This window comes from Cheilinus undulatus, linkage group 9 (assembly GCF_018320785.1).
Source record: "Cheilinus undulatus linkage group 9, ASM1832078v1, whole genome shotgun sequence".
NCBI classification, from domain to species: Eukaryota; Metazoa; Chordata; class Actinopteri; order Labriformes; family Labridae; genus Cheilinus; species Cheilinus undulatus.
In genome coordinates, this window is record NC_054873.1 from 40,670,018 (window position 1) to 40,697,088 (window position 27,071).

The 27,071-nt window shown below is 38.0% G+C and overlaps 1 protein-coding gene across 6 annotated transcripts in view; it reads right to left on the bottom strand.

Moving 5' to 3' along the window:
* ppfibp2b (PPFIA binding protein 2b) overlaps nucleotides 1–27,071 on the bottom strand; it is a 110,519-nt gene that overhangs the window by 3,856 nt on the left and 79,592 nt on the right. For 3 of the 6 annotated variants that reach the window (XM_041795180.1, XM_041795184.1, XM_041795185.1), the window contains 16 exons: nucleotides 23,656–23,883; nucleotides 22,594–22,686; nucleotides 15,894–16,005; nucleotides 13,517–13,578; nucleotides 13,313–13,388; nucleotides 13,128–13,210; nucleotides 12,660–12,727; nucleotides 12,516–12,581; nucleotides 12,330–12,390; nucleotides 9,733–9,895; nucleotides 3,312–3,450; nucleotides 3,092–3,211; nucleotides 1,625–1,775; nucleotides 1,155–1,266; nucleotides 976–1,064; nucleotides 642–764 (listed from right to left, as the gene is read on the bottom strand). In XM_041795180.1, coding sequence (XP_041651114.1) covers nucleotides 642–764; nucleotides 976–1,064; nucleotides 1,155–1,266; nucleotides 1,625–1,775; nucleotides 3,092–3,211; nucleotides 3,312–3,450; nucleotides 9,733–9,895; nucleotides 12,330–12,390; nucleotides 12,516–12,581; nucleotides 12,660–12,727; nucleotides 13,128–13,210; nucleotides 13,313–13,388; nucleotides 13,517–13,578; nucleotides 15,894–16,005; nucleotides 22,594–22,686; nucleotides 23,656–23,883 — 1,746 coding nt within the window. The remainder of the gene's footprint in view (nucleotides 1–641; nucleotides 765–975; nucleotides 1,065–1,154; nucleotides 1,267–1,624; nucleotides 1,776–3,091; nucleotides 3,212–3,311; nucleotides 3,451–9,732; nucleotides 9,896–12,329; nucleotides 12,391–12,515; nucleotides 12,582–12,659; nucleotides 12,728–13,127; nucleotides 13,211–13,312; nucleotides 13,389–13,516; nucleotides 13,579–15,893; nucleotides 16,006–22,593; nucleotides 22,687–23,655; nucleotides 23,884–27,071) is intronic. The other 3 variants (XM_041795182.1, XM_041795181.1, XM_041795183.1) reach the window with 3 other exon arrangements.

A 27,071-nucleotide genomic window follows, 5' to 3' on the forward strand; every position in this document is an offset into this window, starting at 1 on the left:
GCTGTGAGGATGCTTCTCAGCAGCTGGGCCCTGGAAGGCTTGTACAGGTAGAGGGTAAATGACTGTGGCAAAATATAGTAAAACCCTGGAGGATAATCATATTGAGTTTGCAAAAGAACTACGGCTTGGGAGATAGTCATTTCCAGGCAATGACCCGAAGCATACAGCAAAGCTACACAGAAATGGTTTAAAGACAACAATGTCAATGTTATTGAGTGGCCGAGTCAATACTCAAAACTCAAAAAAATAGCAAATTTGTGGCTGGACTTGAAAAGGGCTGATCACACCTGTGCAACATGACAGAGGTTTTCTGTAAAGAAGAAAGGAGTAAAATTGCAGTGTCCTGCTGTGCAAGCCTGATTCAGACATAGCCACACAGACTCAGTACTGTGCTACCAAAGGTGCATCTACTAAATACTGATTTGCATGGATATAAACACAGTCACTTATTTTACCATATATATTTGTATCTAAATCATAATTACTTTGTAGATATCTGTTTTCACAATACTATTATAGAGATTCTTTTGTTTTTTTTGGTCAAAAAAGCCAAATTATATTGACCATGATTGATGTATAAAAATCAATGAAACGGTTAAACAGCCAAGGAGGTGTATACTTTTTATAGGTACTGTAATTACCTCATTGCTGGGCCGACGCTTGAGGCAGTTAGGGTGGAACTTGTTGACATGGAGGACATGGATGGCACACTTGATACTGAGGTGATGCAGCTGGCTGGTTACTTTAAGGACCAACAAGTCATTCTGAGATACAGACAACACAGAGAGGTGAGGGGCATGATGCCAGGACAAAGACAAAGTGAGCATCCTAAGTTAGCATATTTTAACCCTTCACTTTTAATCTATATTCTGAAAAATGAAGCAGAATTATTGTTTCATCCACTTGTCATATTATGAACCCTCACTTAATCTTAAAAGGCTTATTTGACCTACACATCATAGGGTATGCACTCACCACAGTCAGATACTGCAGCATCTGCCCATCCACCCTTCCTTCATTAAACTGGTCCTTGTACTGTGGGAGGCCAATGTCATCAAGCCAACCTTGCAACATAAAATATCACAGGATTCATGTGAGAATAAATCTCTGTCAGTAATACATTTTTCTCTCCTGTGTGGGATTTTAGCACTTACGAGTGACCCAGACGTAGTCAAGCTCTGCAGATTTCTCCGGCTGTTTGCTACTGAACGACTTGATGGCGAGCTGAAGCTTCTTTCTGTGAAGCACATTCTTAACCGCCAGCTCCTGGAGGTAAAGTGGGAAAAAATGCTTCATCTTTCTAGTATATTTCATACATGACATGAGAGAACTACTGTTTTTCTAATGAAAATGATTCTGGTGGCAGAGACATAAAAAGTTTCAGGGCCTGAAGTTATGTCACAGAGTGAAAGGCAGAACAAATGAGAAGGTTGAAAAGCACTGACAGCCGTAGCAGAATAGACTGACACAGAACTACAGTGATCAGACAGGTGGAACTGAAGAATATCTGACAGACTGAACGGGTCATCATGCTTTCAGGTAAAACAGATGAAGAGGATAGGTATCACATCCATCCTTTATGAAACATTGTAGAGTAGTAGGTGTGTGTGATGTGTGTGTTTACCCTCTCCAGGTCTTGTGGGGTAGCTGAGAGTAGAGTCTGACCACTGGTGACCCAGTGGCGGGCGAGTATGCTGTACTGACCAAGTCCAATTTCCTCAAGCCAGTCACATACCTGCTCTGTGCTCCACTTATAGAAGGGCGTCTTCATATCTCTAAAAATACAGAAATAAAGACGTTTACACTGAAGGTGCAATCAAGTACTGTTTTTTACAAGGGTGAGCTTCAAATCATTCTAAGGGTACACGTTGAAAGAGATTATATTTCGTCTATAACTGTTGATATAAAAGATTGTTTAGGTTCTTTCTCTTTTCATATTGGACAACAAGATTGCAGAAACAATGTAGAAAAACAGTGTTGATCTGCAATTTAAAAACCTGGTCAATAAATGAAAAGGGTCTCAAAAGGCAAATGTTGTATTCAGAAAAAATAACTTTGTCACACATTAACTTTGTCACATTGCTCATTTATGCAAATATCTAATCATCCAATCATATAGCAGCAATCCATGCAATTGGGCACATAGACATTGTCAGGACAGTCTGCTTAGGTTCAAACCTTCACCAGAACAGAATTGAGGAGATTTAAGTAACTCTGAATGTGCCATGGCTTTTGGTGTCAGGTGAGCTGGTCTTAGTATTTTGCATACTGATGATTTACCAGGATTTTCACACACAGCTGCCACTAGGGTTTACATAGAGTTGTCTGCAAAAGAGAAAATATCCAGTGAGTTGTAGTTCTCTTGACCAAAAGGCTAAGCAAGTTACTAAAGAAACACAACACTTGTTACAACTGAGAAATGCAGAACAGCATCTCTGAATGCATGCAAAATCTTGGTGTGGATGGGCTCCAGCAGCAGAAGACTACACAGGGCACGACTCCTGTCAGCTAAGAACATGAAACTGAGGCGTCAATATTCACAGGCTCACCAGAATTTGGACAACAGTACATTGGATAAAATCCTGCCTGATCTGATGAGTCTCTATTTCTGCTGCAACATTCAAATGGAAGGCTCAGAATTTGGCATACCAATCCCAACTATATGAAACCCTATCAGACTGCAAACAATTGTATCACATTTAAGTAACTTAAATCTCCTTTCTATTCTGTTTGGTTCAAACTCAAGCAGATTGTCTTGACCATGTCTACATGCTTAAATACAACGGTTAAATTGCTAGCTACTATAGTTTACCATAGTTCAGTTTGTAGCAACATGTTATCACAATCTACATCATAGAAGGTGAAGGTGTCTTCAATGTCAAACATTACCAAACATCTCTAGCAATCTTCCTGAGTGCATAGTTACAAGTTGACAGAGCTCATCATCTAGCCTAATGTAACCTGTGGTGAGTTTTTTACTCCAATAAAAGCTGAGCAACATTCTAAAAACAGATCCTTTGTGCAGCGTCTTTCCCTCTGGCTTTTTTGATAGTTCACCCACACAAAGTTGTGTTTAACTGTCTCTTTATACCGTGTATTCCCTGAACGAGCCAGCCTTGGTCCCGCTGTAGCCCTAAAGCCTCCTCTTTTGAACTCTCCCAAGTCGGAGTCAGTGCCCTGGGAGGGACTACCTGACTGGCTGCGACGGATCCTGTGGACACAGTGAGTGCATGCGAGGAGAACAGTCCAGGGTGTTGTTAATGTCTAAATTCAGGGCAAGGTGTTGTCTAAAGTATATATTTAAATCTTACTTTCCCCAGAGTTTCTTAATGCCTCTATGACTCTTTCTGTGTTCTGGTGAGACTGGGGATTGCTGTCCTGAATCCACTCCAGAGGAAAGAGGGGACTGGTCTGAAAGAATACACTCCTCCAGCCGCTCTGGACGAACTGCTTGATGGAAAGAAAAGAAGACTTTTACTGAAGCACAAATTCAGATAAGAAGAAGAAATCTGAGTCAAATGTAAACTGTGAGTTTAAAGCACCTTTCAGATCTGATTCTTACACTGGACATACAGTACAGTGTTGTATATAGAAGATACAATCATTTTCTAAAGGACATTAAGCTTCTTGCAAAGCACAAAAATAAAAACTGCTATAAACAACATTATTGATATCAACAAAATACATGAAGTCTAAGACCTAGAAAAAATCCTCTGGAATTACTGGAGATATATCAGAGTAGAGAAAATTAATATTGAAGTAGCTTAATTATGTGGACAGAAACAAAACCCAAAAAGGTTAATTCTGCTGTTGTGTGATGGACCAATAAATACACTGATATTTAAAAGCACATCACATTAAACTCATTGGAGGAATTCAGTTATGCTTGGACAGTTGCCTTAGAGTAGCACTTCAGAAATACTGAGTAAAAACTACAATATGTGATGTTTGTTTCAACTGGCCCAGCATCGCAGTGCCAAAGAATTATTATCAAAAACATTTGCTGCAACAGGTTTTTCATTTTCCTAGCCATAGCCATACAAACTACAACAAACAATGGACTGTAGTGTATAATTATGACTACAAGAAATCTTTTGATGCATTTATTCTGCATACATTCTCATATCTAACCATTTAAAGTAAAGTTCACTGATCTCAACAGGATGGCAACAGAGCCTCACAATTGGGCTTTAGATGCAATACCCACCAACATCATAGAGGTCATGCTTCCCAGGTGATCCTGAGGCAGAGGAGGTTAGTGAGGTGAGAAGAAAGCCACAGACAGAAAGCAGAGGCAGGCATTAGTTAAAGCCTCTTTATACCCAAAATAGAGATGCACCAATGTAAACATTACAGCTAATACCGATGTCATAAATATCAATTAAGCCAACGCCGATACCAATGTTTCTTTCCATTACTTCTTTTGGTGAAAGACTCTGACTATGCCAACATTTTCTCTTATGTTTGACCATGAAAACAGATCAGAGTTGGCGCAACAGGTCTTTTCTTTTGATAAAAACCCTCCTTTAAATCAACAGTTAGTTTTACTAGATGCTGTCTTTAAGTTACTGGACATAACATTTAATCACTAGTACTGAAATCTATTCCTGCTACATTTTCTGCTGATGGCTAATGTTTGTCAAATGGAATGATATTTAGGCCGATACAAATATTGAACCATTGAATCGGTGCATCCCTAATCCAAAATAAAAGTTTTATACTTATCAATTGTGTAAAGCAATGTGTTAATCTACATTCCTCATGCATGTGAAAAACTGGGCAAGAAATTTGGACTAGAATATATCTGCAGGTTTGTATGGAAGTAAAGTTTTCTACAGATAATGAGACTAAGTGGCTACTTGAACTTTGTCAGTTTTTCAGCTATACATAAGAGGAACCAACTTGAATGAGGTCATCCCACATTCTTTATCTTTGCTCCTCTTTCACTGAAACACGCTCTAAACCCTGACCATGCTGAGATATAACAGACATCCCCCCTGACCAGTGTAACCAAGAAAGTGCTTGAACAAACTTCCTAAATGCTAGCACCTCTTCACGTGTATATATTTCTGTACAATAAACTATACATATTACCAGCTGTTTTGGACTCTCCCCTACTTGATCTTTCTCTGCGACATGTGCTGAGCCTCAAACAGTCAGAGTGTGGCTACAAAAGGCAACGAGAGCCAAAAGGGGGGATGTCAGGTTGCATCCTTGTTTGTTTACTTTTGATGTCTAAGCTAGTTGAACTGCACACATCCTTAAGCTTGCACTCCTCGCCCTCTCAGTCTCTGATTAGCGTCGTGCTTTAAGCTCTGGATAAGTGTAGGATGATACATGGGAGGCTGTGTGCTTATATGCCTATTTGATTTAAGAGTGTGTGAGTATCAGTGAGTGCTGATGCGAGAGTCAGGCATTATTTTCGACAGCTCTCTGAGTCATGAGGGAGTCCTAATAATCCCAGCTTTGGAGTAGCTTGATCCTTGGTGAAAACAGTTACTCACACTGACTCTGCTCACCTCGGAGGTTTTGCTTTGACAGGGACAATCTAGTTTTTTGTTTTTTTTTGGGGTAGAAAAGCTGCAGCGAATATTTTGTTTGTCAGAAGAAACTTGTTTATGCAACCTCAGAGTCAGAGCAAAGACTATAAACAGAGTGACTCAGTTCTCTTGAAAGGGTATATCCAGTGATGACATTTGAATTATTGTGTGCATACAGTACCTAAAGCCGGAGCACTGGCACTCCTGCAGCGAACTGCAGCCAGAGCATAAAGAGAGAAAAGAGCAATCCGGCAGCAAAGCAGAGGGGAAAAGGGCAGAGAAGGAAGCAGTTGGAGCAAAGTTAGTTGACAAAGTTGTTCAACAGTTTATCTCAATTGGTTATTTGCGTCATTACAAGGTTCTGTTAGATACAAACTTTACAGTGTGCATGCAAATACTGTCAGCTTGAATTTAGATGCTGGAAAAACTACAACTGGAGTTACTGGAAGTTTACTTATGGTGAAAATAGCAGCAAAATAATGGGATTTCACTCAAACAGTGCATGTGGTGCACATAAACACAAAGACAAAATTGTTAATACCCTTCCATTAAAGACAGAAAAACCCACAATGGTCAATGTCAAGACTATCAAGGCATTCTGAAGCGACATGTGCTGCCCAGTGTTAGAAAGCTTGGTCTCAGTCGCAGGCCATGGATCCTCCAATAGAAGGACCCAAAACACAATACTAAAAAACAACCATGAATGGCTAAGAACAAAACATGGACAATTCTGAAATGGCCTTCTATGAGCCCTTCTAAATCTTATTGAACATCTATGAAAGGAACTGAAACATGCAGTCTGGAGAAGGCAACCTTCAAACCTGAGACAACTGGAGCAGTTTGCTCAGGAGGAGTGTCTCAAAATACCTATCAACCAGGTGCAGAAGTCTCACGGAGAGTTACAGAAACCACTTGATTGCCTCAAGAGGTTGTGCAACAAAACATTAAGTTAAGGGTACCATCACTTTTGTCCCGGACAATTTCATTAGCTGCTTTTTATTTGCAAAATCCTGTTAAATGTTGACAAGTGTATGCACCAGCCTCAGCTCCTCCAACCACTTCTCAGAATACTTGCATTTAGCTTTGATTTACATGCACACATCACTAGATCACATAGGTAACTTGCTAGCTAGGGGCACAGTGGAGCTTTTAATCATGCACCGATAGCTCAACAGGCCAGAACATAAACAAGTGGGTGGAATGATGCTGGATCTGGTGGAACTCCATCAGAATCTCACTTGTGCTAAAAGTAAATGTAAAAACAAAAGCAGAAAGACTAGCCTACAGTCTCTTTTGACAAATACACAAATTGAATGGTAAATGGTTAATTTGACTAAGCTTGTTTAGCTTTTTTTCTTGTCGCCTGACTACCCAAAGCACTTTTACACTGCAGGTCACACTCACCCATTCATACTCACACACCACACATTCTTGCACTGATTACAGAGGTTGCTATGGAGATTGGCTGTCAGTGTTAGTTAATGCCTCACCTCTTATGTACATTGCATTAATCAACTATACTTAATTATCTTATCTCCCTCATGTAGATCTGCCCACATCCTTTCATTTTTTATACTCTGGTCATGTTTAGTCAGCATCCTTGCCCCCTTCGCCCATCTTGCAACCATACTATCAATGCTCAAAGACATCTAGAGAAAATACCAACAAAGCTTGTACATATCTAAATCTTAATTTTAATACTTTTTAAGTGTATTTATTTGTGTGTTTAAAGTCTAATTCCTGTACACTGAGAGCAAAGCAAACCAGAGTCAAATTCCTTGTTGTGTAAACATACTTGGCCAACTTGGGCCAACTTGGGGTTAAGTCTCTCGCCCAAGGACACACTGACATGTGACTGCAGGAGCTGGGGATGGCACTCATAACCTTTTGATTGCATGATGACCAACTTTACTTACTGGGCAACAGTAACAAATGAGAACAAAATTTAAAACCTTACAGTCTTGCATTTAAGACTTTTAATGAAAGCCTTAACTTTTGCAAAATTGATTTATCAACTTTTAATACTTTTAAATATCCTGTAGACACATTTCATAAGTCTTGAAATGAAAAGATACTCTGATTGTGCTGTGGTGTACTGACTGCATAGTTGGCATGGAAATTACTAGGGTTTGGGTTTATTTTCTAATCATAGATAAATGCATCCTGGAAAAAAATTAACCCTCGGATCCTAGTATGTCCATTTTGAGGACATTCATCGTTTTTATCATCATTATTTTGAGTTGATAGTCACATTTTTATAGATTGAGGCATCAAATTTGGCCAAAGTTTTTATTTTCTTCATAAAAAAAAAAACGTAAGTGTTGCCCGTAGAACTTTATTGATGCCAAATAGCTCCTTCCATCCTTGTTTTTCCAAAATCTGGACAACAGACTTCCACTAAAAACACATTTTTTGACGGTGTGTCTATGGCACCAAAACAACATATATATATATATATATATATATATATATATATATATAAAACCTTTTCTATGCAGTCACTCAATCACCAGGGCTCTAAATTTCACCATTCCACAGTGATCCAGCAGATGGTGCCAGTGCACCATTTTAACCCCTTCAGCAACGCGCATGCAGGACTTCTTCCATGGACTCAGAGTGTTTGAAGTGCTATGTCACCCACTAAACATCATCAGAATTAAATGAAATGATTTGTGCCACTAGATATGGATGTCTGAGAGTGGGCTACATGTGTGAGGAAAAGTTTGTGTGCTCCTACATGTGTGCTCGGGTGCGAATCTGCGTCTATGTTTACAACCGGACATACCGTAAGTGTACAATCAAAGTGTTACAATCAAAAATGCTACTTCCAAGTTCTGCAGTCTGGGACTAAGAAAGGGGGACATTTGGACAATTTCAACTTTGCCCTCACTTCATAGCAAGTGGATGGACAAGTATGAGGATGCATGGGTCCTTTCTATCAATAGGACAGAAAATATCATATCTCAAATATGCAGTAAATTTATATATACGCGTTATCGCGGTCACAATTTGGTTAGAGGTGGAAATAAGCGTGTTCATGATTCATATCCTACATATTACCTCTGATTTTTTTATGCCTGTACATAAAATAAACATAACATGAACAAATGCATTCGCTCACATATGCGGAGGAGGCTCGAGAAAAGGATGGTAAAACTGGCGTGTTTTTCACTCCGATAGACTCATCAGTTTAGCATGGACGCTATCTCACTAAATCCAAGTCATAGGCATAGTGTACGATAACTGGCATAAAAAAGGGTGTAACATTGAATTTTATTATTTTTTTTTATTTTAGTGGTCAGGGTTGAAGTTGTGGAAGAGATCTGAGTTAGTGAAAGTTTAGAAAAAAAAAACTGAAAAATTAGTATTTTATCAACAGTTTTCTGTATGTCCAGAATACGGACGTACAAGGACGGATGGAATTGAAGGAAGGAAAATGCCCCCGCCCCCCCCAAAAAAAAATAATTTCAATGCATCAAGATCAATTTTACTACTCATCATTGACATGGCCCAGACTGTATTTATTTTTTAAATTTTTTTTTTATCTAGATCATTTTATATGGGAAATGTGGTGTTTTTGTGTTTTTTTAACCATAAAAAATAACAGTGACATGGTGTACAATAATTGGCATAAAAAGGGTTAACATTGAATTTTTTTCTTTTTTTTTTCAGTGGTCAGGGTTGAAGTTGTTGAAGAGATTTTAAGCAGTGAAATTAAAAAAAAAATTGAAAAATGATGATTTTATTAACACTTATCTGCATGTCCAATTTCTTGACATACTGGCCTCAACCATGCTTAAAATTACAAGGGAATGAGGGTTAAATCCCTTTAGACTGAAAGATTAAAATTCTTCAAACTAGTATGTCTCTACCTTTGACAGATTATCCCAACATTGTACATACTGCAATATTACTATTGTAGCACAAACAGAAATTTCTGCATTCAATAAAAATGTTGAATGGAAGTTTTGTGATTTGCTTGTGAGTGCCAATTAAAAACAAATGTGTTTACAATTATTACTTTTGCATGAGGCCAAATATTTTGCTTACTGCATACAATTAACAGGTTTTACTGTTAAAACCTTACAGTTATTCACCACAATCCAGACCTTTTTAAAGCATGACAGGCAAGAGCAGATGAAACACATCATGCTTTGTAAATGTGCTTTGAAAAGGTGCTGTGGAAACTCACTGAGTCTGTGCTCCTGTTCATGATTATGGACAGGAGAGAGTTGGACGGGTGATAAATACTCATTGTGTCTTTCTCCATCACCGTTTAGCTCGGCCCTAAGCTCGCTCCTTTTACTCCGCTTCCCAGGAAGAGTCTGGTACTTACTCAGCTCCATGTGTGGACTCTGCAGAATAAATAAAAAGAGTTGTTACCTTTAAAGGGGGTCAGACAAAATGTCCAGAGAGATGACCATAAAGTGAAACGAGAGAATGGCAATAGGAGACAGCAGGCCTTTGCATGTTGGACACATTTTAATTTTGTTTCTTAAACTCTGAGCCAACTCAGAGCTTTGAAATTATTGCTATTTTAATGACTAATGTGTGTAATGTATTAAATAACATTTTCTCTGCATCTATGTGAGGCTTCTTCATAAGATTAGATGATATAGTTTGCTCCTTCACTCCATTACATAACTTGTGTCCTTTGGAAAATGAATGTCTGATCATGCCAGTATCTGAGCAGGCATCAAAGTCACCGGGGCTCTGAAGGAATAAGAGGAGAAAGGCCAGCAGAAGGAAACAGCTGGGAGGAACCCATGATGCAGAGCACTACTGACAGCCACTTCAGGTGGGTCTTGGCCCTTTATGTGTGTCATTATGTGTGTGCCTATGTGTGCGGCATAATCTGCGGAGCAGAGAATATGGGGGTGGATACGAGTGTGGCTGTGAATGTGTGGGAGACATTTCTTTTTCCTCAGAGGGAAAATTCAGCTGTGAACTTTGATATCACACTGGGAACAGGAGCTCAAAGGGCACTCTGAGCATTACATCATTCTGAGACAGGCCTACAATAAGCTACAAGATACACACATACAGTAAGTGTTACCTTCAAGTTTAGGCCTATAATTGAACAGTGTTAGAAAACTAACAAAGAGGATTTTTTACCCAGATTAAAAGCAGTTTTTTTACAATTAGTCTCAAAATACACAAAATACATTCACAAACAAAATACAGATCTCTCACTGCTGATTTAATTTTGTATACATTACTAAATTTTTTACTATAAGCTGAACATTGGAACTGCATTCTCCAAAGTCATGGTTTAAAAGTGGTTTACAACTTTTCGAACTTTAGGGCCCACAACCTTTATATTATGGATTCTGGCCCAAATTTCTAAAACTTTTAACCACTATGACTAATTAATGAATTCATTTAAAAGATGACAAATCTCAAATAAATATTTCTTAAAATTTTCAGACACAGAAATGTTTAATTTTCATAACTATAATAGGGAGTGTCTTGTCATACTGGATGCCATAGGTTGCAAGTTCAATAGTGCAAACTCACCTCTGTATCATGAAACCACCAACACAAGGCATTTCCAGCGAGTTAAGACCAGCACTGCTCAGTGCTGCCCCCCTCTGTGTCCTCTTTTTCAATACTACTTCATGTTTTGAATTGGGGACTCTGTTTAATAAAACCGCACCTCATTAGGCCGATTTCCTAACCACAACAACAATAATTTGTTTTCATTCATAAATTTGTCATCATGAGGGAGAAAAGCACCAAAAAAGGCACATCCAGGTTTGTGCTGGATCTGTCCCAGGATGTGCATGCGCTCTAGTGTCACTTCCTGTACACATGAGCATGCTGGGACTGATTCCAGCGTGAAACTGGAAGTGCCTTTTTAGGTGCATTTTGCCCCCATTTTGAGAAATGTATGAACGAAAACACAATGTTGGTTTTCTGTTAAAAAAATAAACATTATGGGGTTCCCTTTTTATTGAATTAAAGTATTACTGAAAGTCCTCAATTCAAAACAAGAACTAAACAACAGATCCCCCTGGTAGTGGAATTTTACATACAGTGCGCTACATGCAATTTAATTTTGCTGGCTTAATGCTTTCATGTGCCAACATTTAGCAGCATATATTTTTTGTCTCCTTCCTGTCCCAAAATAAAAGAATATACATTATATATACAATGTCCTATTTGCATTTTTTGCTACAGTATGTCCTTCGTAACAAAAGTGCATCATTAGCTTTCTACCACAATACCAAGGCTGTGACCCACTGAAAATTGTTTTGTGGCCAACCAGTTAATAAGAATGTTCTACTGAAGACATTTCAGTGGCCGAATGATGTCCTGTGAATCTTTAAAAACCACATGCATGATTGAATCCTGAATTTAGATCAACTGGACCCATCCCTTTCTAAGTTTTGAACAACAGTGTACACATGTAGAAAGCATATGAATGTGTTTCTAGGTGTTAGGTGGAGGTTAGGTCGTAAGATGTCATGCAGAAGATCAGTACCTCTGCCCCTACGTCTGATTCTGTTTCTACTGGCTGGATCTGTACTGCCTTTAGCCGAGACAGACAATGGAGAGAGGAAAGAACATACACACATACACATACAAACACACACATACATCCAAGATTTAGCAGGTTAGCACACACTCACCAGATTAAAAGAACATCAGAGTTTATTTGGGAAAAAACACAGTTAGTGTGCATGTCAGTCAGTTACATCAGTTACAGCTTGAATTAGATCTGTTGATTAGATAGATTAGATGACAGTAAAAAAAAGATAAAGAATGGATTTAATATATGCAACAAACCTTTTGCAATGATCCACTTTGCAACTCTTCAAGACTACTGGAGAGCAACCTGCGCTGATGCCTGAGAGTTGAAGATTTCAGAGTTACAAAACAGTGAAGTGTCTGCTTTCATATTGTTCCTTTGTTATAAAGGTGACTAACACTTTTATGCAGGGTCAACAAAAGCCACAAAAAGCTTGTTTTTACCATGATCCATTAAAGAAGCTAGAATCCCCTGCAGACACCAGAGATGCGTCCATTGAGTTCTGAAAGCTACAACAAATGACAATCAAGAGGTAAAATGATCTGCAGGTCATAATGTGTTTGTGAGTGTTTTTTAAATGAGGATACCTAGAGTCCAGCTCTCTCTGGTAAGGAGATGACGATAACATAAGAGGAGAGGATCCTCTTGATGATATCTGTGAAGAGACAAAATATGTAAATATGTATTTTTTTGTTTGTAAGCCAAATATCTGCAGATTTCTCGGGAAATGGTAAAGATGGACTTGAGCTTGTAATACTAAAAGCACTTTAACACTACGGATTACACTTAACCATTCACATCACATTCATGCACCAATGGTGAGGCTCCTAGTGTCCATAAGTATTAGCTAGTCCTATTCATTCACTTTCATATGCATTTATATACATTCACACTTTTGACAGCAGCACTATGAGGTTCAGTGTTCTTGCACAAGGACAATTACGCACTGGCTGGAAGAGCTGGTTTAGGCAATGACCAGTTCTACCGCCAAACCACAGCAGGGAGTTCTGGTGAGAATATTGTTGTAAAAAAGGATTTGTATTTCATCATCTTACCTCTGACCTGAGGATATCAGAGTGTGCTTTGTGTGTGATGGCTCTGAGTCTTAAACTGCCGCTCAGCTCCTCTTCACTACTCCCTGTTTGGTAGAAACACAGAAAAGATAAATAAGACATCTGGTCCAGTCTTTTCTCTGACCTGAAACACTCATTTTGGAAAAAAAAATGGATGTAATTTTTACCGTGGGTGAGTGCCATAACATCCCTCATTTTTCTGTACTGACCAAGCAGAACGGTGAGTTCTTCTATACGTCGGTCCTGTTTACAGGAAGATAAAAATCCACATTGAAGTGTGGGATTTTATTTTTTTTTTTCTATATAGATCTCCAGCTGGTCATCAATAGAACTCTTTCATGGCACAAGGGAAAAGAACAACTCCCTTTTACCTTTTCATCATTTGAAGCTAACAAAGACTCCATCCCGACCTTCAACCTCTGATATTCTTGATCTAACAAAGAAAAATAAATTATTAAAATATTCATTTGGACTTGCAGTTACTTCATGTCCTTCTCATTTAGGGCATCTGATAGTTGCCTGATATAATGTTGGTGACAATCATGACATCCATGCTAATATGAATAAACAAGCAAAGCAAACACACACTGACAGCATGACTCTCCATACACCATCACCTGGGACAAATCTTGCAGCTCTAAATACTTGGTGTTGTGTTAGACTAAGGAAATGTGCTTAAAAACAAACATAAAATTACATTTTATGAGGATAAGACTTTTACTACAAATATAATGCTAAAAACAAACATATGCAAGATGTTGTTCAATATCCTTTCAAACACAGACACATATCTTAAAGGGTAACTCCACCAATTTACATATGAAGGTCACATAAAACTGTGGAAAATATGTAAATATAAGATGCACTTAAAAGTCAGCCATATCTTCTCTAAGTCTGGACAATTGATCAGTGTTATTGTGATTTCATCTGCCTTGGGGATGAGTTAAAAACAATTAGAACATTTATCAGGCAGTAAAGGTATCAAGAAATAAATTGCAGTTTCACCCACTATGATTGTTTATCCTGCTGTTGGTAAGCCTCTTTAAGAAAGTGCATTCCTTAATTGCTGGATTAACTTTTTAAGATATCTGATTCATTGCAACAGTGTCAAAGACACTAAAAAACTGACATAATAAAAGGTTTATACAGCCACTGAAAAGGATCAATTCTGACTTCTCACTGGTTTGAATAAATAAATGCCAGGAAGTTAACCCAAAAACAACGACACAGGTTTATACTTGCAGATTGCATCATCATTAAATTGTGGGAGTAGAAAGCATCACTACTGCTAAAAAGCTAGGAGCTAATGTTACTTGTCTACCTAAAAAAATGTACTCTTCACTTTATTCATGATACCTCATGAATTCTGGGTGCTACTTCTGGTGCCTTCTGTCACAAGTAACAAGATGCTGATCCTGATTATTAGAGCGATTCAGAGATTAGAATGTGTGAAATTCATATCTATCAGATAGGATGATGTGATTGTCCCTTTGCTTGATGAGAAGACAATATGAAGAAATGCTCTCAGATAACATACACAAGAATATTCAGTCGACTTTATTTGCTCTGTAGGACTATCTACAGTAAATTGTATAAAGGTCAGTTGCATTTTTTTTTTAAGGAGACGTAACACAGCCTCATATTTTAAATCACACTTAGCTATTATGGGACGTAACAAAGAGTCCAGCCACAACAATTACATATCATTTTATCAAGTCTGTTTTTTTTCTTCAATGCCATTTTCCATGCTGTTTGCTCGGGGCAGTGCCCTTCTTCTGCTATACCTCCAAAAGTTTCACACATAATTATATGTACAGTAAAGCCCCCAGGAATGAGGGGGATAACAGCTTAATGTTTTTATTAAATAAAACTAGCTGAGGTACAGCTGGTTAAGTAGATAATTTTAGAGCTCCTGCCTGATTTTATGACTTTGCAACAGAGGGAGGCAGCCTAAATGTGTCAGCGCAAGAGAGAGCACTAATGTTATCTCAGCTGCAAATATGATTTTGATAATATTTTTGTGTCAGGATGCTAAGCTGTTTTCTAATGTTGAAACTCTGTGCAGACTTCATTTTACATACAGCATTTTGTTATCAAATGGCTATGGTATGAGCACAATAACACCCTTTAAGTATGTCCATTACATGTTGCACAAAGTTTTGAAAGGATGTTGAGTCTTTTGCACTTCTGTTGAGTGAAGCTGTGATGTTTACTACAACAAACACAAACCAAAAGCTGAGCTATGCTCCATTTTTAAACCAAACAATCTGCCATCAAAATAAGGGAGAGAGATTATCTATGTAATAATGCAAGTAAACCCTTCCTGTTTTTAATGAGGAAGATTTGTTGAGATTTAAAAAAAGGATCATGGTAGAATAAACAAATTAATAATATAAATGTATATTTTGATTTACAAATCCTGGGACAAGAAAACCAATCAAATCTATTACATTTTTAAACCAACCCTTAAAAATGTATAATCGCAGGGGGAGTTTGGTTGAAAATTGGAATCAAAAGGACAGCACACCATGCCTTACATTTGTTAATCAGATGCTTGATATACACCTCCTCTACAGCAGAGGCCAGCAGAGGGTTAAAAGAATTAAGTATTCAGCAGAGGAGAGAGGGACATGTTGATTAGATGTTACAGTAATCAGAGTTGACAGTCATGCATATCGCTGGCTCGCACACATCCGCACTGACAGATTTAGATCTAAAGTGATTGGTCAGACAGCCAGCTGTGTGTACCTCTCTCAGCGTTGTCATTGGCTGTGCCACCTCTGGCCAGCAGCTGGGTCTGCAGGCATTCAATTTCAGCGTCTTTGGATGCAAGGAGCTGCTGCAGCTCTGCGATTTCTGCCTGTGGAGGAGGACAGAGAATGTATTTGAGAACTGTGTCAGTTTTTCAGGTCACTGAATGTCTGCAAGTGGAATAGGAGTTTAGGTCAAAATAGCAACTGGACTTGCAGAGTTCACTACATGACCAAAATAATTATCACATCTCTCAGAGGATGGAACTGCTACAACATGCTATGTGCAAGCTTAATGGATAGAGGTTTATTGAAAGGCATAACACTTGGAAAATGATGAGATGGATTTGTAAACGGTTGGCAATGGGAATTGTATCATGTACACACTATGTGCACTTGTAGTGGAAGTCTATCCGCCATACAAGGTGGGCTAAGTCACTGCGTTAAGACTCATCTTACTAAGCCAGATGCTATATTATGTGAGCTTGTTTTATGGAACATTTAAGAAAAATCCTTGAAAATGCTGAAATTCATGTTTTAAAGGAATCCACTATCAGCCTTTTGATACCTGTTGGTGTTATTTTCCATGTTTGAATCCATGTTTCAGCACTGTCTTGAACTAGTGTATCATTTATCATTTATCATTTATCTGTCTTTGTTCTATGCATTTCTTTAAACATCAGAAACTATAAAATGAGCTGTTTATAGGTTTAAATGGATCACACAACTGCAGTTGGCCAGCCAAAAGGAAAATTCAACTTTGCCAACAATCTATTAATAATACGTTCCAAATAAACTGAGTACAAATGACTGACTTGAATACTTTATAACAAACACATTATTGCAGATACCATTTGTACCAAATGGAAAAACACCAGTTAGAGAGAGCCCAAAAAAACCTGACTGTTCATAGTAATAAGTAAAAAAGCTCATTTTAATGTCATCTGTTCAAGGACTAGAATTCAGCCAACGTATGTGGCCTATTTTGCTCTTATTGGAGAAATAGGTCCTATGCCTATAAAACCTTTAAAAAATTAAAACAAAATAAAATAAAATCTCTTATTTATTTAGCCCTTTCATCAATAATTTAGCTGATCTAACTTATAAAGATTACTTCCTATAATAAAACAGCCAATAAAGAAGCCTGGTTACTGACATCAGGTGTCAGAAAACAGGTAAGCACAGCATAATGTTTACAAAAGTTATAAATTCAACCTTTCCTGCAGCTGCCCCACAATAAAGAATACAATCAAAGCAACCTTGATGCTTACAAATGAAGGTGGATAAAATAGTTAAGACAGATTATGGTCATTCAAAGAGATTTAAATGTTATGGAACTGATAAAAGTTCTTGATAAAATCATAATAACAGTCAAACTATTTGAGTTGTGGCAGAAAAAATATGGATCCAGCTTTAGGTACAGACTTGAAAAGAGAGCAGTAAATACTATATAGTGTATGGGTACCATAATAAATTAACTGTAAACAAATGATGTTTGCAAATTACAGTATACACCATTAATTTAGATCAGTGTTTCAATTTCAGCATCTGTTGTTCTTCTTCTTCTCCTTTATTTTGGAGCTTACAGTCTGATTTTGTATAGCTCATGCTTTGTTCAAGTGACAGCAAGAAAAAAGACAAAAAAACTTTGAACAGTTAGCTCAGGTTTACAGTTTTTAAAGAGAACCCTTTATTAGCAGGAGTGGAAAGTAACTGATTACATTTACCCGTTACTGTAATCGACTATTTTTATTATGAATTTGTACTTTTTTGGGTACAAAAATCAATAACTTTACTTTTAGTTAAGTATGTATTTGAGGGAAGTTCTGTATTTTACTACATTTTAAAAAGCGGAAACTACTGAGTAGAAAAATAAACATTAACTTAAACAAGGAGGTTCTTGCTTTCTGTCGATGACATAAACCTGGCCATTATATGACTGCATGTGATGGTCAGTAGCACATAGATGCCACATCACATCTCAAAACAGCAGTTAAATTTCACTTTATAATAAAGGCTTGACTTTAGCAAAAAACCTGAATGGAAATCTATATTCTCATGTTGTTATTGCCAATAAGGAAAGATCACATTTTACTGTACAACTCTTTAATAAATACTCCGTACTTCCAAAAAACTTTGAATAAAATACTTTTATACGTGTACTTGAGTAGATTTATAGACCAGTACTTTTACTTATATGTCGGTAAAATTTTAATAAAGTAATTGTTACCTAAGTAACTGTACTTTTACTTGAGTACAATAGTCTTGTACCCTTTGAGTTTCTGTATACTAGCAACTGTTGCTGATGTCTGAAATGTAATTTTTCCAAGAGAAACTAATTCAGAGATTAGAATTTTTAAATATTGATTTAATTTTTTTTCCATTCTAAATTGCCAACAGGACCTGGTATGAAGCTGAAAAACGTCATAGTTTTAAAAAATCATAGTAAGGAAAACGAACAACATGTTTAAACACAGGCATTCTTTTCAAGGTGTGTTCATCAACCCACTTTAAGCACTGACACAAGTAAATCAACTGAGAAACAAGAGAGAACAATCAGAAGAAGGGTGGATTTTCCTTTCTTCTGTTGCAGCACATGTACACATGCATCTACACATTTGTGTAGTCCTTGTCCAAATGTCAGTCTTTTGCTCATTGATTTGGTAAAGTACGTACTTACAGTTTGATTACGTATAATAACTGAAGTCGTCATGTGACAAACAGAACTTAAACAAAAAGAATCACAAGGAGAAAAAAATAGAAGAGCTGCAAGCGCAGAATAGCAAAATGAAAAGGTCAAGAGGGAAGCAGTTAAACACAAGTGCAAAAGGACAACAGTGTTGGGGAAGAGGTCAGGGGGTTGCAGAGGGAGGAAGAGTATCTTCAAGAGGATGCAGCATCTCCTCAGTCAGTGAAAGGAGAACAAACAGAGACAAACGAGCAACAACAGACAGAAAAAGAGGATGAAAGATGAAAGAGGAGGCACCTGTGCGCCACGCCAGCGCTCCTCCCAGTGCTGCTTCTCCAGCTGTGTGTGCTCCACAGTCAGCTTGAGGCTGGACAGCTGGGTCATGAGCGACTGGTAACACACATGGAGAGAATAAGAGATAGAGAGCTAGAGAGAGCAGAGACACAGGAAGAGCGTAATGACGGGGATGATTGGGAGATGAGGAGAGAGAAAAGAGCGGAAAAATAGGTGAAGAGAGTGAGTAGCAGAGAAGGGTTAGTAGAGAGGAAGAGGGGATTCAGAGTGAAGGAGGGAGAGGAGGAAGGAAGCACTGTAAGCATAGAGGAAGCAATGGCAGTTTGACCTCCTTGAGATAAATCAGTGAAAGATACTATGTGAGGAGAAACATTTTTGTTAATTAAAGGGTACTGAACTCAGAGCCTGCTGCCCCTTTCCCTTATTAAAATCTTCCCATAATCTATAAGACAGGATAACAGTAGGGATACACACTATTGGATTTTTGCCAATATCCAATAATTACAAAATAATTTTTAGCCTATACCAATATTTATATATAGTTCAGACCTAAAACTTAATTCCTTAAAACACACAATTTAAAGCTTGAGGATTAACAAATTGACAAACTTCAGTCCTCAAAGCACACCTTCAAGTGTGAGGAACGACGATGAATAAAGAAAGACTTCACCTGCAGTAGGTCAGTCGGTCCAGCCCAAAATACCACTTAATTACTTGTTTGTACAGCCAATATTTACAGCTGATATAGGCAGATTTTTATAGACAAAATATCGGTTGTAAATATTTGCAGAAATATTCATATCTGATGATACTGATAATTCACCTTTTAAGCTGATATAATATATATGGTATTGGCAATAATATCATGCATCCCTAGATAACAGTATGGCAATCTGCAATTTAAGTGTACAGTACTACACTGTAGTACTGCCTCACCTAATGTTTCTATAATTATCCAGCTTACCTCTCTTGCTCATGAAAGTGTATCATAAGTTTCAGGTTTCAGCAAGGCCGATGTTATCTGGTTGTCAGTTTCCATTGCCTTAATACTACTTCAGCCTTCAATCTTCTGTTCAGTGTTGTGAGGAATTACTTTGGTTGTATTGCTAAAGCTACTCTGTGTTCACAAGCAAACTTTCCCTCCTTTAACTTCTTGACTTGTAAAAGCATAAATTTTAAATGAGAAATCCAGCTATCTACATATGTCTAATAAATGGAGTTAGTCAAGATTGGAGAAGTTATGCACCTGCAAACAGTGAAAGCAGTTTTTCCATTTTTTATTATAATTTAGAATACAAATGTCCAGTGTAACCTGAATACCTATAGAATTAGGTCCACGTTTGGTTGACATGCTTTGTTGGAATGTTAAAGAGATTTCGACAAGATAAATCATACCATTGGCACATCTGTAGGACAAATTCAACACATCATGACTTAACACAAAGGATGCTATCAACAAACCTCATAAACTAAATAGTTAAATGGATAAATTTTAGTTAGTATATAAGGCTGTCAAAGTTAACACACCTTAGCTTATATTTATAATACCAATGTGTTTTTGTTGCATGATTAACACCCACATTCTGTATGACCCTCGACCCATCCCATAGTTTGCAAAACGGTGCCGTGCTTGGTGGCAAGCAAGCAGAAATGTATTAAAGACAGAGACTTTTGAATGCCAAGTTCAGATTTAAGATCATGTCAGATAAGACTGAAGTTAATTGCACCTACTGTCGACATGAACTGAGTAAGCTGGAGTTTGCAGAGTCTTAAATACCCCGTACCACTTGCTAGTCAAGCACACCTCCAAAGCAGAGCCAACCCCCTAGTCAAAGATATGCCATGCTGGATTGTTTACAGCAGAGATGCTCAGACAACTCTGCAAGCAACAAACTTTTAATACTGGTTGCTAAATGGGTTTTAGCAAACAAAACAGATTGTAGACCGATAAATGTTATGGAGGATGACCTTCTGCTAGAAATAATTAGCATCCAATGGCTGTACATATAAACTATCTTCGAGAGCCACAATAGTAAGTAAAATACTAAAACGTTCTCTCATCTTCATGTAATTTACAATTAATCACAAGCTAACTATGAAAGTTGTGGGATTAATCACGATTAAAATGTTGAATCTCTTGACAGTCCTAATATCAATATCAGTGCATATGATGTATATGCTAACATATACAGTACAGAATTACCAAACAGAGCTATTAAAACATAAAAACTGTCACTGTAAAGCCCAGCTCAGACCAAAAGGGGTCAGACCTGCAGCTGCTTCCAATGAAAGATACTATGTGAGGAGAAATGTTTTTGTTAATTAAAGGGTACTGAACTCAGAGCCTGCTGCCCCTTTCCCTTATTAAAATCTTCCCATAATCTATATGACAGGATAACAGTAGGGATACACACTATTGGATTTTTGCCAATATCCAATAATTACAAAATAATTTTTAGCCTATACCAATATTTACATATAGTTCAGACCTAAAACTTATACACTACAGAATTACCAAACAGTTATTAAAACATAAAAACTGTCACTGTAAAGCCCAGTTCAGACCAAAAGGGGCCAGACCTGCAGCTGCTTCCAATAGGACACCCAGCAGCATTATGAAAGCCTGTCAGTTCGCACTGCTGTAACTGTGGGAGACAACACATTGTTTCCATAGCAAGGGTTCTTTGTGCTTCAGGGTAAACTTCCACTTTTCATGCTTGTATTTTACTTAAAGAGTGTGATGTGAACAAGAACAGTGGCAGTGAGTTTCTTGCAATGGTTGCAACTCTGCTGTTGCCAAAAAATTAAAAACAGGAGGATCTAAACTTTGAAGATGCCTGTGGTTGCTTCAACAGATTACTCAGGGGGCTTACGCCAATTTATGCATTAAGCTTGAGGTCAGGAAATCCAATATCATGACCAACTGGCTTCCTCTCTGTAACCTATGCTCTAAAACCAGAAGTTGACAAACTAAATTGTAGGCAACACGCCGGCCTGCACTGAACTGCAACAGCTCAGTTCACACAGCTAAACTGTCCTGTGTGACATTCTAAAATGGTGTTAAAATGGTCTTCTGAACTGGGCTGAAGACATTCTGTCAACAGACAGCTAACAAGTATACTGTAAATGGTCCACTTAAGATGGAAAAAATACATACAAGGGATTCAATTTAAGTTTCCATTTTGAATCTTGATATACTGTATTCAGACTCTTAAACACTTTAACATCTATGCTGGTTTTCCTGTGGAATTTAGATTAGTGACTCAACTAGAAATACACTGTCCTATGTCTTGGCCACAAGCAGTAACTGCCTGAGGTCTGTGCTGGTTGCTCAGCAGCTCCACATTAGGGAAAATAGAACACCATATACAAACTACTCCTTCAAGTGCATGTTACCATACTGGAGCTATAATTCTATGGTTATATGTACGGAAAACTAAAAATCTAGAATAGCTTTCTACACTTACAGAACATTACTCAGGGAGCTCTACAGAAGATCTGATATGAAACCACATCTACCCATGGCTGTGTTTGTTTTTTCTTTTTCAGTTATATTGTTGCATTGCACACTCACTTTTCCATCCAGACAGGAGTCTGTAACACTAGCTCAAAGAAATAATATAGTTCTTTATCTACAGATGTTATCAGTTAATCATTCAACATTTGACCTACACGTACATGCAGTATGTTTAACCAGTTCATAGAGATACTTTACCTTTGTGCCTCTCAGTTTCCTCTCATACTGGCCCTTCTCTCCCTCCAGCTCCTCCACTTTACTCTTCAGCTGATGCACTTCTTGTAGCAAATCCTGCAGCAAAACAACACACAGCATGTCTCAGAGGTCAAACAGTCAAGTGGTTGAGTTCACCTACTGGGGAACAATTATCATGAACATAAACTAGAGCATGACTAAATGTCAGCGATGTCAACATCACCCTACTGCACACATGCTAAAATATAAATGGGAAAGTATTCAAACATTGGGTTCACATTCAGTGCGGTTATAAAGGTCTCCAGGGCTGGACAGAAGAGCGGTTAATATAGGAAACATGATCCTCCTGAAACAGACACTAATACGTGCAGTTAACAACCAGGAAAAGGATGAACCTGAGGACCCAGAACAAGAGTTACAGCCATACAGGCTGTACATCCTCCAGCCGCATATTTCGGTAGCCCAAGGGAATCTTGTTCAGAATAATATATGATTATAGGAACAGTTACATGACCCATCCACCTGGTCAGTGCAGAAGGAAACAGACAAAGGTAAAACTTGTTAGTTGAGGGAGGAACCATCATCATGCAAATAAACCACATCAGATCAAATATAAACCCAAAGCCTAGTCGTAATCCAATTTGAAATGATTTATAAAGAGAAAATCCTGATCAGAAATGAAAGGGTTTGTACCAATACTTCAAACACTCGAGGAGTTAAGAAAGGAAGAAATATGTTCCTTATGACTACCATCTGCTTGTAAAAAGAATAGCAAGCCATACTCTGACTTCTTGTTACTAAGTTTCAAATACACTAACTCCTCAAAAGCATTTAAGTATTTGGAACAACAATCAAAAGTCTCCATGTCTACAAGAACCAGAGAAGCACATGACCCCAAAATTCAGCAATTCACACACAGATACACTTCAAGAAAGGTTGTTAGTTTGATTCTGTGGAAAATTCCAAATACCGGGTGGTTTGTGGACTGGTTAAAAAAGGAGAAGAGAAGAAGAGAAGAAATGATGGGGGAGGGAGGGGAACAGTTCATCCATCAAGTCTCCCTACGTGTACAGTCTGTCCTCCATTGTGCATCCAGACGTCAGAGTCAGACAGGCTCAGGTCTGAGCAGGCTAACCCAACCTGAGGGCCTTGGCCCCGGGCTTGGCTGCCTCTTGGCTCCCCCTGCTGAGACTCCTTCTCCTCCAGAGCCCGTTTCTCCTGGATTCGAGAGCTGATCTCCTCCTGAAACTTGCACATCTGCTCCTGGAGCTCACTGATGAGATTAACTACACACTGGAAGGGTTGGAGTGATGGGGGAAAATGAAGGGCAGTTGGGGAGATGAATTGGTGAAATTGAGAAAAGGAAAGAGGAAGAAATACAAGGTTGTAAGGAGATGAGAGAGGAGGAGAGGAAAAACAGACATGAATTTATCTGTTAATCTATTCAGCACTTAGGAATGCCAATTTCCATTTCTCAATGACTATTAGCTGTTACTGAGGGAAACCAAAACATTAAAGGAAATTAAAATAAAAAAATCCAAACAACATTAAACAGAAAAATAAAAATTATTTCAGAAGATACAATAAATGAGCAGCTGTTTTAAGGAGACATGTCTACACTTTTGAATAAGCAGGGATTAGAAAAATCTTAAATCAAGGGAACAAAATATTAGAATGAGTATCACAATGCTTATGAGGAACCATGAGGCAAATTCCCTGAATAACAAACACACACGTTTTATCCTGAGTAATATGTCAACAGAGAGCATGTGAGAAAGTGATAAAGTCTCAGGTCAGATGTAGGTGAGGCACTGTAGTTCCCATTCTTTTATTGTTGAGACAGAGTAAGACACATGTTTAAGTCAGTGGTGTCCAAGCTTTAACACTGGAGCCTCTGACATGTATCTAAAAAAACTGAGCCCAGGACCCACACATAAAAACCAGTGAAACCTTGCTGTCATAAACTAACAAACTTAATCGTTTTCATCAGTCAAATCCATCTGCTTTGCAAGGTTAATTTCTATGGCTTTAAGGCACTCTAGTCAGTCACAGTAAGAGTCATTATCCATCAATAAAGAAAACTTAGAGCTGCGTAGAACCTCCCCAGGAGTGACCGGCCTATCAAAATTCCTTCAAGAGCACATTGACAACTCAGGAGGTCACAAAAGAACAGAACAACATCAAAAGAACCGCAGGCTTCGACCGACTCAGTTAAGGTCAGAGTTCATGATTCAACAATAAGAAAGAGACTGAGCAAATATGGCACCCATGGAAGAATTCCAATTCCAAAACCACTGCTGATCAAAAGAACACAAAGACTCATCTCACATATGCCAAAAAAACATCTTGATGATCCCGAGACTTCTGGAAAAATATTCAGTGGACTGACAAGACAAAAGTTAAACTTTTAGGAAGGTGTCCATCCTGTTACATCTGGAGTAAAACCAACATTTGAGCATTTCATTAAAAGAAGACCATACCAACTGTCTCTTAATAAATGTTATCATCATTTATAAACTGCATTCCGTATTTACTCGGGTTGTCTTTTTCTAATATAAAAATGTATTTGATGATCTGAAACATTTAAGAGTGGTAAATCAAAAAAAAAAAAAAAGAAAAAGAAATCAGTAAGCAGGCAAAAACTTGTCCACAGCACTGTATGCCAAACTCTAATTTTGACAAACAAAAGAGCAGAAAAAGTCTAATGCCCTCCAGATATTTTTGGCACCCCACCTACTCAGTTTAAACCCAATGATTTAACTATATAACTAAACACACACATATACACAAACAAATAATCTCTCAAACACAAATAGACGGTTTAATTATTTCTACCCCAATTCTCCTCTGGTGCCATATGAGGACTGACAGAAAAATGTACACCAGGATACTCTGGGGCTACTAAATGCATAAAGTCCTGACTAAACGATTCATTATCAACTAGTTTACCTCAGACTTGAAACAGAAAGTTATACAAAATAACCTGTGTATAAGCATTTTTCTTGATAACGCTTGAAATTGAAAGTCTTGTTGCTTGTAACGTGAATAGCTCTTATAACACTTTAGTGAGTTTTGTGCAGATGGTCTAATAGTTTTAGGCACTTTTGTCTTCATTTGTCATATCTTTGGCTGCTGATGCTCATGAAATATACAAGCAACCCACAGTTCTGTTGTGCATCACATTTTCTCAGTTAAGGAGCAACACAAACTCATGTGAATGGAATGATTCACCATTGTGTTGTTATGATCCTTTTTTAAAAAGATGCCACGTTCTTTCAGTTGATCGTTAAATACTTTATGTTTTAGCCCCACCCTGAAACAGGAACAAAACGCAGAATTAAGACCGACTGATCAAGCCAGTCAGAGAATTACTACAGACCAGGGATGTCCCAATCCCAATCAAATGTATCGGATCAGAGCCGATACTAAGCATTTTTAATTGAACAGCGATTGGCATTTTGATCCGATCAGACCAGACGATCATTTACGTCAGTTGCCATAAATGCAGCAGCATTTACGACAGGTTGTAAACGCCCCAGTAACACAACAAAGCTGCAGTAGCGTTAGCTTTTGTGTGTTAAAATGTCAGCGGTGTGGAAATATTTAAAACGTGAACGCGAAAACAGTCCAACGGCCACTTGCAGCATCTGTAACACGACCATTTCACAAGATGGTTGCAGCAGAGCTGCGTTTAACTCTACAAATATGATCTGTCGTCTCCGAAGTAAACATGCAGCAGAATATGGGGACTTCGCTACAGCAACAGGCAGCTTCACTGAAGCAACACACTCTGGACTTTCAGAGGAAAGACATGCCCTGCTGTCTTGACATTACATTACTGACACTGCTTTACCGGAGCTGTACAACAAAGTACGTGACAGCATTCTAGAGAAAAGCAACTTCACTACCGTTAGCTTTACTACAGACATTTGGAGCTCAGATGTTTGCCCCATGTCTCTGCTGAGTCTCACTGCACACTGGACTGAGTCTTCCACCTCTGAGTTAAAGCATGCAGTGTTACATGCACGCCAGTTTCATTCTAAAGTAGCAGTGGGTAAAGAAATAAAAGTGAGGGAGAAAAAGTGATGCAGCAGCTCTAGTTGCACTTTAGGAATTGCACTGAAATAACAAGAGTGCTTGTATTTGATATTTGGGTTTTATTATACTGTTAATGTCTGGTTCCTGTCTCTGATTAAGCTGCTACATTGGAATAAGGATTGCTGTTTGACTCTGTATGATGATGATTTTGATCCTATTCCAGTTAAACTGTTTACACCACTTTAAAGTGGAGTTAGTATGTTTTTAATTCATTTTTGGGTTCAGTTTTTGTTGTGACTAATAGAGTCAAGTTAACTTCTAAGTGGAATTATAATACTCAAAATTAATTTATTGAATTCATATGTTATTGTGACTATTGACTCTGCTACACCACCTCTAAGTGAAACTGAGGTTATTTGAGTTCACTTTTTGGTCTGCTCAGG